Below are 12,253 nucleotides of genomic sequence, written 5' to 3'. Positions count from 1 at the left end.
GAATGAATTACAGTCCCTTGCTTCTCAGTTCTCCGAACTTACTCCAGGTTGTTGTGCTCTCACGAGTTATAGAACAACCAACTCTAATTACAACGTATGTCCAAAATTCATGCTTCAATGCAAATATTGAACTATGCATTTAAAAATGCCTAAAGGAGTCATAGCTTGTTAAACACATTAACAAGCGAAAGACACATGATCGATTGGATGAGTAATATAAGTTGGATGAGTGTGTTAAAGAATAGTCCTATATGGATTAATGATTATATTGATCTTGAGTTTATTAGTTAGAATATTGGTTTTCTAAGTTGATTTGTCATTTTAGGATGGGCCTTAAACCCAACTTTACATGGTATCAGAATAGTTTATTAGTTAGGAAATAAGTTTTCTAAGTTGGCTAATCATTTGAAGATGGGTATTCAACCCAACTTTCCAGGACCCAGTGTAGTCTACTAATTCTCTATCACAGGACCAAAATCCTTCTTTTCACAAGTTGCGTAACGATGGCAAAAAGTAGCTTATGGTCATGACCTGTCTCTATAACAAAATTAATATGGAAAAGATAAGTAGAGAAATTGTTAAACCAAGGCTTGAGGCCAACAAAGATGCTTCGGTGCTTCATAAAAATGTTTGGGTAAGGTTATAAATTCTTCTCGGTCATACTTTTGAGTAATCAATCATACTTTGCTTTTATCCATTGGTGTAGCTCAGTTTTTAGAATTTTAGATTTGCTAGTTGGTGACAAACAACACACTAGTTCCCTCCAATTACATAAAGAGTACGAAGGGACTCATTTATATGAAGAAATAGGTTCATTTCACTGTTTCTTGTGATTGAAACAAGAAAGTCCAATGCGCAACTAGTTTTTATAGACCCACATTGAACTAAAAGTGCTTATATGTGGTTTCTGGAGAGCATGAATTAAATTCTTATTCTTGGATAGAGCTGCAATTGCCTACTATTTTGCAATAACTCAATGAGGCTGATGAGCAATGTTCGTGGGTGATGGTTGTACAACAATTTATAGGTTGCCATAGATATTTATGAGATAGTTGCTAGAAACATAATTAGAGAAAGGTAATCCGGCCGAGGAGAAGACAACAACAATTATCATGCCCTAATATTTAACTTGCAAAATCCTTTTTTCTTTTTTCTTTTTTTGTTGGTTTTTTTGCCAAAACTATTCTCAAGTCCTGTTGATCGTTTCAACACCAAAGCACATCTACCAGTATCTAGACTTCCAAAATCCTACTTAAAATGTAATAATAATACCTCACAAGAAGGACCTATTAATATTTATCCTTCTTACAATCACCATTCTTATAATCACCAATAAAAAGTCAATACTAAACCATTCGCCTGAATAAAAAACACATCAAAGACAAGCTCGGCTAGTGTTACCTCAAACTACTGTAACTAGAAACATTCCTACGCTTAAATCAAGTTCACATTATGTCTGTGGGGAGGTTTTGGCCACCACACCCTGTCCAGGCTGTGCTCCTGGTGGGGCGTCATACGCACCATGTGTATTTCCACTTGCCGCACTATCGGCTGAATACACAGGAGGCTGAGGATAACCACCACCACTAGTAGCATAAGAATCTGCATATTGCTGCGATGGAGGTGGCTGCTGCTGCTGCTGCCCATAGCCTGGCTGGCTGACAGATGCTGGAGCACCATAAGTCTGTTGCAGACCATAGGAAGCCTGAGGGGCTGCAGGCCCGTAACCTGATGGAAGAGTACGATGAAGAGCAGGATCTTGTTGTCCATATCCAGATTGTGCTGGAGAAATTTGCGAGTGAGGATACCCAGGTTGCACTGGAGCCATGTACCCACCTTGAGTTGTTGGAGGGATTTGCTGTGGACCTTGACCATAAACAGGTTGAGTAGTAGGACCTGGTTTTTGTCCTTGAGGTGGCTGCCCATAGCCTGTCTGAGTTACTGAACCAGACTGAGAATAGCCAGTCTGCCCTGGTGCTTGATTTGCATAAGGAGACTGCGAGGAGGGAGGCATGCCATAACCAGGTTGAGCAATCGCACCTTGAGAGGAATAGCTGGGTGGTGTCGTTGTAGGTGGTTGACCAGTGTATCCACCTTGCTGTGCTGCAGTTGGAGGCTGGACAGATGGGGGGACTTGCTGAGGAGGTGTTTGGGTTGAACCAGTTGGTGCCCCATATGAAGCGGGTGGATCTTGGTTAGGGTTGTTCACATTTGGGTAACCTGGAGCAGAACTGTAGGCTTGTGCCTGCTCAAATCCAGATTGAGAGGTCGGCTGTTGCTGGCCATAACCCTGCTGAGAAGTAGGTGCATGATATCCACCAGTACTACTGTACCCTTCTTGACCATAGCCTCCTTGCTGCCCAACAGGCGGGTGGGAGTATTGTGTATCACCATATGAACCTTGTGAACCATAATTAGCAGCTGGTGGTTGACTATAATTGTAACTAGAACCATCTCCAGGTGTAGAAGACCCAACAGTCGAGGATGGTTGCTGAGGTGGAGGTTGCTGATTATAGTAGTCATATCCACTACCAGGAGTGGTTTGCTGACTTGGTGGAGCTGATGATTGATCCCACCCAGCAGAATACCCACCAGAAGCAGACTGTGGGGGATAACCTCCATAAGGTGGTTGAGATGCATTATACTGAGAAGGCCCAGTGTATGCACCAGGTTGCATGTAACCATAACCAGGTTGCTGCGTAGGAGGACCAGGTGGGCCCCAGTTTGTTGGGGGCCGTGGAGGACGGTAGCCTTGCTGAGGATATGCTCCACTCATTGGTGGATTCCTGGCACGATTCTGCATGACAATGTTTTTCTACATATGAACTGGCATACCCTCTCAAAAAGCACTGAGAAATCACAACACAATACACACAGCATAACAGAAGCAATAGCAGCAATTTCATGAGCAGAAAGATGAACATAAAATTGTGAAGCTTTTAACACTACTGGCCAACTTAAAGAGCATGAAAACACATACTTACCGCACTGGAGATCAACTGTTCAAAGCTACATCACCAAATGCCCATCCTCTCCCCACTTGAGGCGAATGGGTACTAAAAGAACAATGGCAAAAACTACAGAAAGGTGGTTCACATAGAAAACAACATATTGCCAGAAATGGCAAAAACAGTTTGAGAGATTCATAGATGGATATATCATAATATAGTAAGCACTCCTTTTCCACATTGTAATCACCAGAATTGGCCATAATAATTTTACAAAACCCTAGAATGGAAAAAATAGATCACTGGGAATCCCATAGATGAAGCTTTGAAGGAGCAACTGTAAGGCATAACAGTTGAGAGAGCAATACTGCAGATACCAGTATCCGTAGAGATTCATTGGAGCCAAAACCACATGAACAAACACTCCCCGCATCCCCCCAAAACCCAAACACCAAAACAAAGTTGCTCTCAGGAGATTAAAGACTAATAATACTTAACTGAAGGCAATGCCGACAAGTAGACCAATTATGTTTAGTAAGAATCAAATGTTTCCATTGATAATTGGCCAATACAACAAAAAACAAAGACTACAGACAGGGTTGCAAACAACATGGTGTTAGGTATCAACCACTTGCTAGTAACATCAGGTGATGAAAAATTTTAACCAACTCCCAAATAGCAATAGTCGGAGAGAATCTAAAAATACTTCCACCCTAATAGACATGTAGTACCTGATTCATCAAATAAAATCACTGACTAAAGGAAGCATCTCATTCACTGAATCTGATACGACAATCAAAATCAAACAATCTCATCAAGTCTCACAGATGGGCCGCTGAGCTAATAAATTTCTTATTTTCTATTATTAAGGTCTATAGTGAAAATCATAAGGATACAATGGGTTCTGCGTACCCAAAACTGCAAAAAATAAACCACTTACAAAACTTTTTGATCCCCAGCCTAAAGTGAAAAGTATTTGTGATGCACCAAATGTGGAAAAAAATGACAAGCACACACAGTCAAGATGCAGGTGCTTGGATTACATCAATCATCACCAGCCAAAAGTACTACAAACTGGTCCAAAACTGAGTTATTGAATGGCAATAACTAAATATAATAGGAGTATAAAAATAAATTAGTGACATAATACAAAAGTAGGAAGACTAATACAGAGATCTATAACAATAAATTTATAGAACATTGCTTTCTTGAAAGAAAAATGAATTCGAAAGACAAGATTTCAGAATTGAAAAAAAAAGGTCTTCCAAAGATCAGCAAGATGGCACTACCCTCCCTTCGAGTTTTGCATTAAATAAAAAAAAAAGAGATGTTTGCTGCACAGCTCATTGACAAAACAAAAAAAACTAGAAACACAACAGTTGAAGCTCACCGTATAGTACATGATCATACACTATCACTCAAAAGAAAAAAAAATGAGTCAATAATTAAGATATTGATGGCAGATAGAAATCCATAAACAACACATTGCAGAGTTAAAGTATAAAAATCGTGATCCATATAAGAGTATCACTGGACTTAAAAAGTAATGCAACAAGAAAGAACAAATACGTACAGACTTCAACACAAGCTGAACAAAAAAAGGGTAACAGGTCTATTAACATAAAAGAACATCTTATGGCATGCCACAAATGCTCAGACAATGCATATATGGGAAGAAAAACGAAGCTACCAATTCAATTAAGAATGATATTGTCAAAGACAATTTATCTAAAAATTCAATAGACTTAATAACATTTATATATAAAGATCCCAAGAATGAAGCATGCTGCAGCAGCATCCCCACATTTTAAGCAGAAGAAGATAAAAGCAAAAGTGAAAAGAAGATAATAAAACAAGAAATTTAGAAATCAAACTTGAGATGTGTGTGCGTGAAGAATATCACCGAAGTTCTAAGGATGTACAAAATTAACCAAACCTTGGAAGCTTAAATCGTCTTTCAGAATATCATCAGGCAATTAAGAAGGATCAAGATTCAAGACCATACCAGTGTCCTGCCCAAGAAATACCGATACTAGCTGGTTTTTAAAGCCTGGACCAAGTTGGTGTCACAAAGACAAGCTAATCCTACAATAATGCCCAAGGATATGTACAGTTAAAAACCCCTCAGGACAAGTATAGGCAGTTATCCCCATAATCATTTGCCAGATACGTTCAGAAATAGAATGACAATAAGTTTTTAAGTGAGCTCAGAGTTTCAAAGGCTCAAAAGCAAACCTTTGAAACTATGACACATACACTCGGAAACGACTGTACCAAGTAAAGCACCAGAGATATACCCTGAAAGCTAAGATTTGAAAAGCAAGCAGCCTAATCTGAGATATATACCAGTAAGGCGCATCAATAGAACTAAAGGACATAGATGTCCAATCCAATAATCTGAATGGTGAACTGAGCTATCTCAACCTGATTTATGCAAGAAGAGGGACATAAACACCGGTTAACTGCAGATAGGGAGAAAAATCACACCACAAGCAGCTGAAATTCCTGCAGATTTGATCTCAATAGAGTAAACTGCAATTTAATCAATACATAACAACTGGTTTATTTTATTGGAAGACAGGATATCTAAGACAGCTAATGTAAGTCACAGTTTTCAGACGGAACTGACGGATTAAAGAATCTTTCAAAATGATAAATCCTCCTCGGAAGTTGAAGATAACTGTAGGATGAAGATAACCGAATTCTGCATAGCAGTATTCCAGAACAAAAATATTGATGCAATTTCTAAGAGTAATAAATCAAGAAAAAAGGGTGAACCTGCACTAAATGGAGGTAATATAGCATGACAAATGATTCAAGTTGCCATGTCAGATAATAGTTAGTCGGCAGCATTCACCTCTCCGGAGTCTTTTAATCTATGGATAACTGAAAACTTTAAAACAGTTGAATCAAATCACAAAAAATACCACAACAATGTGGTCGAGGTATATGCAGGCAGATAAAAAAGGAACCACCACTGCAAAACCAAAGATACAAACAAATATAAGAACAACTTGAAGCAGTTGATCCAAGTATAAGACCAACGTAGGAACTCCACATTTTATTTTTACAAAGAAAAATGAGTAGTAAGAATAACAGCAGAAATGCAGCCCTAAGCATATGGTACAAAAGAAGAAGAAAAAATGAGTCATCAAACACAACCAATATCTTTTGGAGGACAAATATTATTGATCATGCTTTGAGGAAATGTTATGCAAAGAGAGTGCTAAAGAGAGAAAGTGAGTGTTCAGAAAACTATATCAAATAAAATTGAACTTGCAACTGTAAGTAATTACAAATTGAGCGCAAAACCAACAACAGTAGACCTTAGAACAATACAATGTATCTAATAAATGATGGAAATTGGGAACTAAACCATCCCTCCCATTGGTTAAGTTCAGGTAATATTATTTTTAAGGAAACAAAAAAATCATACAAACCATTTAAATTCTTCAACATCCATCTTCAAGCATAATACAAACAACCTCAATCCCTCGCATTCGTTAAGTACAGGTAATATTATTTTAATGAAACAAAAAAACCATACAAACAATTTAAATCCTTCAACATCCATTTTCACATATAACACAAACAATCTCAAATAGATCCAATTAACCATATCAATGAACAGCCTTGAGTCCACATTTTCCTTAGCATCACATATACTCAACCAGCATCAGTCCTGTTACTCATGTAATTCTATGGAATCATTATTACATTTAAAGTAACACACCAAAAAATAGCTAAATTATGAAGTAATAGATGTCCAACAAAGATTAACGACATAAATATAAACCAAATATACAAGTAGCAAAACTTGGTAAAGATGAGGAAACACAGGAATGGAGTTCCAAGAGAAGAGTTGGTATGACTGTAAACTTGACACCAACACACAGTTGTCAGACAGTTCCACCAAAAAAAAAAAATCTAAAATAGATTTATTTTGCAGTTATCTTACTTTAAGATGTATTTAGGCATGTTCTCACAAATTTTCAGAAGAATAAAAAAGAGCTAACATTTTTTAATATTCTCCGAGACACAAAAGAGCAACTGCAATTTTGTTTATGCATAAATGAATGAGCACAAACACTTTATGCACACCTCACTAACAACTTCGTTGATCAATTCCTTTGCTGCTTCAATCTGTTCTGGAGTGCCATCAATCTGTACAGTTCTTTCAGTGGATGTATCTCCAGGTGGAAGATGGAGAGGAATCAACTGGAAAAAAGCAACAAGCAAAAGAAAGCACTCAGAAAGGAAAAAGGAAATCCTAGAAAGCAACATAAGCAAGGTCTACCTGTCTCTGTTTACAGTGACCACAGAAGATACATATACATTATAACACAGCCAACAGTCAACAAGCAATATGATAAGTATTCCACAAAACTCTGTTATAAAAGTGCAAATTACAAATTTAATAACTACCTTATCACAGTCAAACTAAAAGTGACCTCGGTAAGCTATATGAGTAAGAAAATAGTGTTCTGAAGCAAAGGAGAAAAAGAGGCATGCCATTTTATAAACCTCAAAAAGACTAAAGCAACTTAAGTTTACATGAAAATAAAGGGCACAAGTCATATTTGACCAAAGTTCATTATGCAAAACTGAAGTAGTCCATGCACATCGGAGGTACTGCATAATCAGTAAGATATAATAGGATATGAGAGATATGCACATTTGGGGTTCCGTAACTAGTATGGAAGGCTTACTAACAGAAACTTCCACAGGTATCACTTAAGCAGATGTGTTGATATGGGTTGAGGAATGGATTTAAAGAGACAGAAGAACAATAAGAACAGGCAAAAAAGTAACACCGAGAGTAGGCTGACTGCAAATTGATAATAAAGCATCATTAAAACCCTATCTGATTGGAGTACAGTGAAAGAAATGAAATAAGGGTACGCGACAGAACATATGAGATTACCCACCACTCAAAAACCTTCTGTTTATTTTGTCTCATACTCCCTGAAACCAAGCAAAGCCTAAATTGGACAAAGAGAAGGAGAAGCCCTAAGCTCTGATATCTAAACTAACTAAAATGTTGACCGTGTCTTAAGAATGAACAACAGATGCTAGTCAAAGAAATAATTATCAATTCAATAGCTTTGGACGAGTGATATGGTAACAGGAGATATTTTTTTCTCCTTTTAGCATGGTCTTCAGGGTAGCTTTGATTGGTACAGAGTGTGACCCACATATCTGGTCAACCCTGCACACACTAGGGAGCAAAAATCGACTTTTATGCAAGAGTAACAACTCGCTTGTTCCACTTCACTGTTTACGACATGCAACTCCTGCAGAATGGATGAACCCTAACTATGGATGCACTCCTAAGTATAGGAATCAGTTATGAAACCTGTGACCAAGTCAAGGAACATAGTGTGTTTGTCAGAGCATGTACATAGAAAGAGAGAGAGAGAGCTAGAGAGAGAGAGAGAGAGAGAGAGAGAGAGAGAGCTATGATCAGAGAAAATATATCAGTCATCGTTAAGAATAATTTAGAAACCTGAATACGAGCTCCTGATCTGGCTTGCATATTTTTAATCGTCTCACCACCTTTACCAATTATTAGACCAACCTACAATCAGACAACAATAATAAGATCAATCTCAACCAAATGAAGAACAGATGAACAACAATAACCAAAACATAATAATTAACAAGAAACTATAATGCTTTGATACCCAGAGGTTCAATCAACAACAATTAATATGAAAAATAACTAGATACAAAACCTTGTTATTTGGGACTTTCATGATAAACTGCTCAGTTCCCATCTGTCCTGGACCAAACCTTCGAGATGCAACTATGCCAGAACCTCCAGATTCAGCCTATAGCAATCATAAACAACATACTTCAAAAATAGTTATCTGCAGATAGGTAAAAGGCTCCTTCAATAGGGTAAAAAAAACATAATTGGTAAAATCTATTGAGTTTCAATTACCTCTGCAAGGACATCATTTATTAATTGCTCAGCTTTGCTGATTTGCTCAGGGGTACCCATCAGTTCCACCAACCTACTTGGAGAATTTGGATCAGCATCCATATCTCTGGTTACTTGAATTTTAGCACCAGATTGAAGCTGAAGATATTTAATTGTCTCCCCACCTTTTCCAATAATAACACCAACCTGAACAATAAAATATTTAAGACATATAACTTAACAATTCCAGGTACAGCTTTTTTTTTTGCTAAAACGCAACTTCATCCCAAATCATCCATACCCTCCCATTTGGAATGTCAATCTTTTTGCTTGTACCCTGGAAGCCGTATGTAGATGCAGGAGGAGCAAGAACAGCTTGAGAATGGAAAGTTTGCTGACTTGGTGGCTTCTGCACAAAGTCTGCCAAATAAATGGTTACATATTAAAATTTACAGCTTTTATCATTAAAGTCACTACAAAAACATATTTATTGAATAACAACAACAACATTGAAATTTTAAATAAAGAGTGAAAGAAAATTGGGCCAGGAGATCATAATATTGCACAAAATGAGAGCAAGTGCCCAGAACAAAGCAAAATCGGAAATAAAAACCAGACAGGTTTGCTAGAGGTCCCACATAACAAGAATAATCTAGATATCAAATGCTAAGATAAAAAAGTTTAAAAGATACTCTGCATCTATAACAAAAATATGCCGAAAGAAGGAAACATCAGACAGAAAAAAAAAAAAAACTGAACAATTCGTACAAGCTAAACAATTCTGTTGATTACACATGCACACTGCATCCAACACCATTTCATGTCAGCCAGACCCGAATATGGAAGTATCATGTGAGCAAATGAACATAGAAAACAATATTTGAATCTTGAAACGCCCAAGTCCCCGCCTCTAAACTGAACAAAAGCATCGATGCGCCTCCCCCTCCCAAGCATCAAGACAGGAAAACGATTTAGAAACAAGTAATAGTTCATACCCCAAATAAAACCTAACACATGGTCAACCTGATGCACTCCTCGTAAAAAATTTATTAATTCAAATAAATTAAAATTCAATAAATAACATAAGGAAGCGTGCAACAAAGGCAAAAACCAGGTTAAGAATACAAAAGCGACCTAAGATGAAATACAACACAAATTAATCAAAATGCAAGCAAGTAAAAAATAAAAAAGGCAAGTAAAAAAAAACTAACCACTGCTGAAACCCTTATCGTCTTCTGCTCCTCCGTTCTCAACACGAGGTCGCTTGGCCTCGGCGCTGTTGAAGAGTCGTGCCGCGATCTCTTGAGCGCGCTGCTTCGCGAGCTGGATCTCATCGGCCGGTGGAGGCACGCTATTGTAAGAAAGAGGAGCAGCGGTATTGGTATGTGAATCCGGCGATGGGGACGCTATTGGCGCAGAGAAACCTGTGGCACGACGCACGGAAGGAGGGGGAGTCTGGTCATCGTACTTGCGCTTGCTGTCCGGCCGAGAAGCGAATTGAGGGTCCTCCGCCATTGAGAGCTGATTTGTTCTGGAAAGCGAACGCAAGGGGCTGCAAGGTTTAGAGAAACCCTAGTAAAGAATGATGATATGCTGCTTTTAACCCCCTCTGGTTTGAGAATGATGATAATGCTAGTGGCTTCTCTCTTTTATTGGTGGCAGTACTGTAGCAGACAAGGCCACGAAGCTGATGTCAGTGCGAGGCCCGGCAATCCCACAGCCCGAACAAGGTCCGCGCTCCTCGTTCGTGGAGAGACCAGGATTAGGGTTTGGCATGGGTCGCGTTTTCTGGGGAACCCAATCCTCTCCAACCCAAAAAAACCTGAACTCGGGTTTATAATTTCACCCCGAAAGTTGGGAATGAGACAGGAAAAAAAACTGATGGATTTTTTAAACATACAAGACAAAGATATATAACAGGATTAAGACGGTTAGGAGTTTTACAAGGATAGAATGGAATGAGTCGAGTTTAAGTTGGTTGACGGAGACGGGTTACGAATACAGTAATCGGTTCAAGTTTGATGATTCGAATTTTTTTCAGGTTTGAGTTTCAGAGTCAGAGATCAGGTTCAAGTTCAAGTAAACCCCACGCTGACCCGAACCGTCCACACCCATGACAGTACGGCAGTTGTTCCCACATATGAATAGAACGCCCAAGCCCATCCCTCGAAAAGCGGTCAGTGAAATCACATCATTCGAAATGATTTATTAGATTTTTATACAAATAATTAATTTATTAAAATTAATATATACTTTCAATCTGTAGTTAATTAGAAAAATAAAAATTTAGATATAATTTGAATCCATGTCTAATTTTAATTCTTGAGTCACTAAAGCGGTAACAATCTAATGAATATACTATTAGCTCCTTAATAATTTAAATATATAACAATTTTTACATTGTCGATTATTTAATTTATTATTTTATTTTCAGAAATAGAAATATTATCATTTGATTAGTTTTTAATCTATAAATATAAACTTTTATATTTATTATTTACGATAATTGATGTCTTGAATATTATCAAATATCAACTTCATACCTCAATTCACAATTTTTAGCAAATTATTTTATGATGAGAATTAGTGAGTTTTTCACTAATATTCTTCAAAGAGAAAACATTATTAGAATACTTAATCAAATTCCAAAAAATAGTCACGTTCACTTTCCCTCGAGGACTACTACATTTTTATATAGTTCTTTAAGAGAATGAATCATCCAGCCACTCTCCCTTTGCATTTACTACTTGAATAAGAATTCCCTGTTTTATGTCCACGAGCATAGATCGTTCAAAAGCAGACAACGGGAAGATTACATTCATGACTTTTCTGAGATTTTCAGAGAAATTATCTACAGTAACCGCAAGGGTCCAACTTTAGACATAAAAATACAGACAAGATTCTTACAAGAACTCTTTTATTCTCCCTATACGACCATCCAGATCACCATAAACTTTCTACTGCGCCCCTGAAGCTGCTGAAGTTTAGTCAAAATACATACTCCCACATACTCACTGAGTCCACCAATGCAGAAAGTCCTTTCGCCTGTTGATCTTCTTCTGCAGTTGAAGGACTCCGTAAAGTAGAGCCTCAGCAGTAGGGGGACAACCTGGTACATATATGTCTACAGGAACAATCCTGTCACAGCCCCGAACGACCGAGTATGAGTAGTGATAGTAGCCACCGCCATTTGCACAACTTCCCATGGAGATCCCCCACCTAGGCTCCGGCATCTGATCATAGACCCTGCAATAAAAAATATACGAGTACCCCATGAGCATATGTGGCCGCAGAAGAAGCAAAGAAAGAAAAAACACCAGACATTCAAAGCTATTCAAAAGTTTACACAACCTACAGATAACAAACCGGTTGAACAAAACCA

At 37.8% G+C, this 12,253-nt stretch overlaps 1 protein-coding gene across 1 annotated transcript; it reads right to left on the bottom strand.

The window, feature by feature from the left end:
- Positions 1-1,233: 1,233 nt before the first annotated feature.
- LOC137950084 (uncharacterized) lies at positions 1,234-10,478 on the bottom strand. The gene is made up of 7 exons (XM_068796450.1): positions 10,083-10,478; positions 9,173-9,291; positions 8,893-9,078; positions 8,684-8,779; positions 8,455-8,526; positions 7,050-7,166; positions 1,234-2,797 (listed from the first exon to the last, which is right to left on the bottom strand). The coding sequence occupies exons 1-7, from the start codon at positions 10,384-10,386 to the stop codon at positions 1,451-1,453; spliced, it is 2,241 nt and encodes a 746-aa protein (XP_068652551.1). The 5' UTR covers positions 10,387-10,478; the 3' UTR covers positions 1,234-1,450.
- Between the last annotated feature and the right edge of the window lie 1,775 nt (positions 10,479-12,253).

Source organism: Aristolochia californica, unplaced genomic scaffold (genome assembly GCF_029961685.1).
Source record: "Aristolochia californica isolate CCGP_79_NKW_82.1479 unplaced genomic scaffold, dmAriCali1.0.hap1 SCAF_14, whole genome shotgun sequence".
NCBI lineage: Eukaryota > Viridiplantae > Streptophyta > Magnoliopsida > Piperales > Aristolochiaceae > Aristolochia > Aristolochia californica.
The sequence above is the reverse complement of the archived record's forward strand: the minus strand, read 5'-3'. Positions and strand labels throughout refer to the sequence as shown.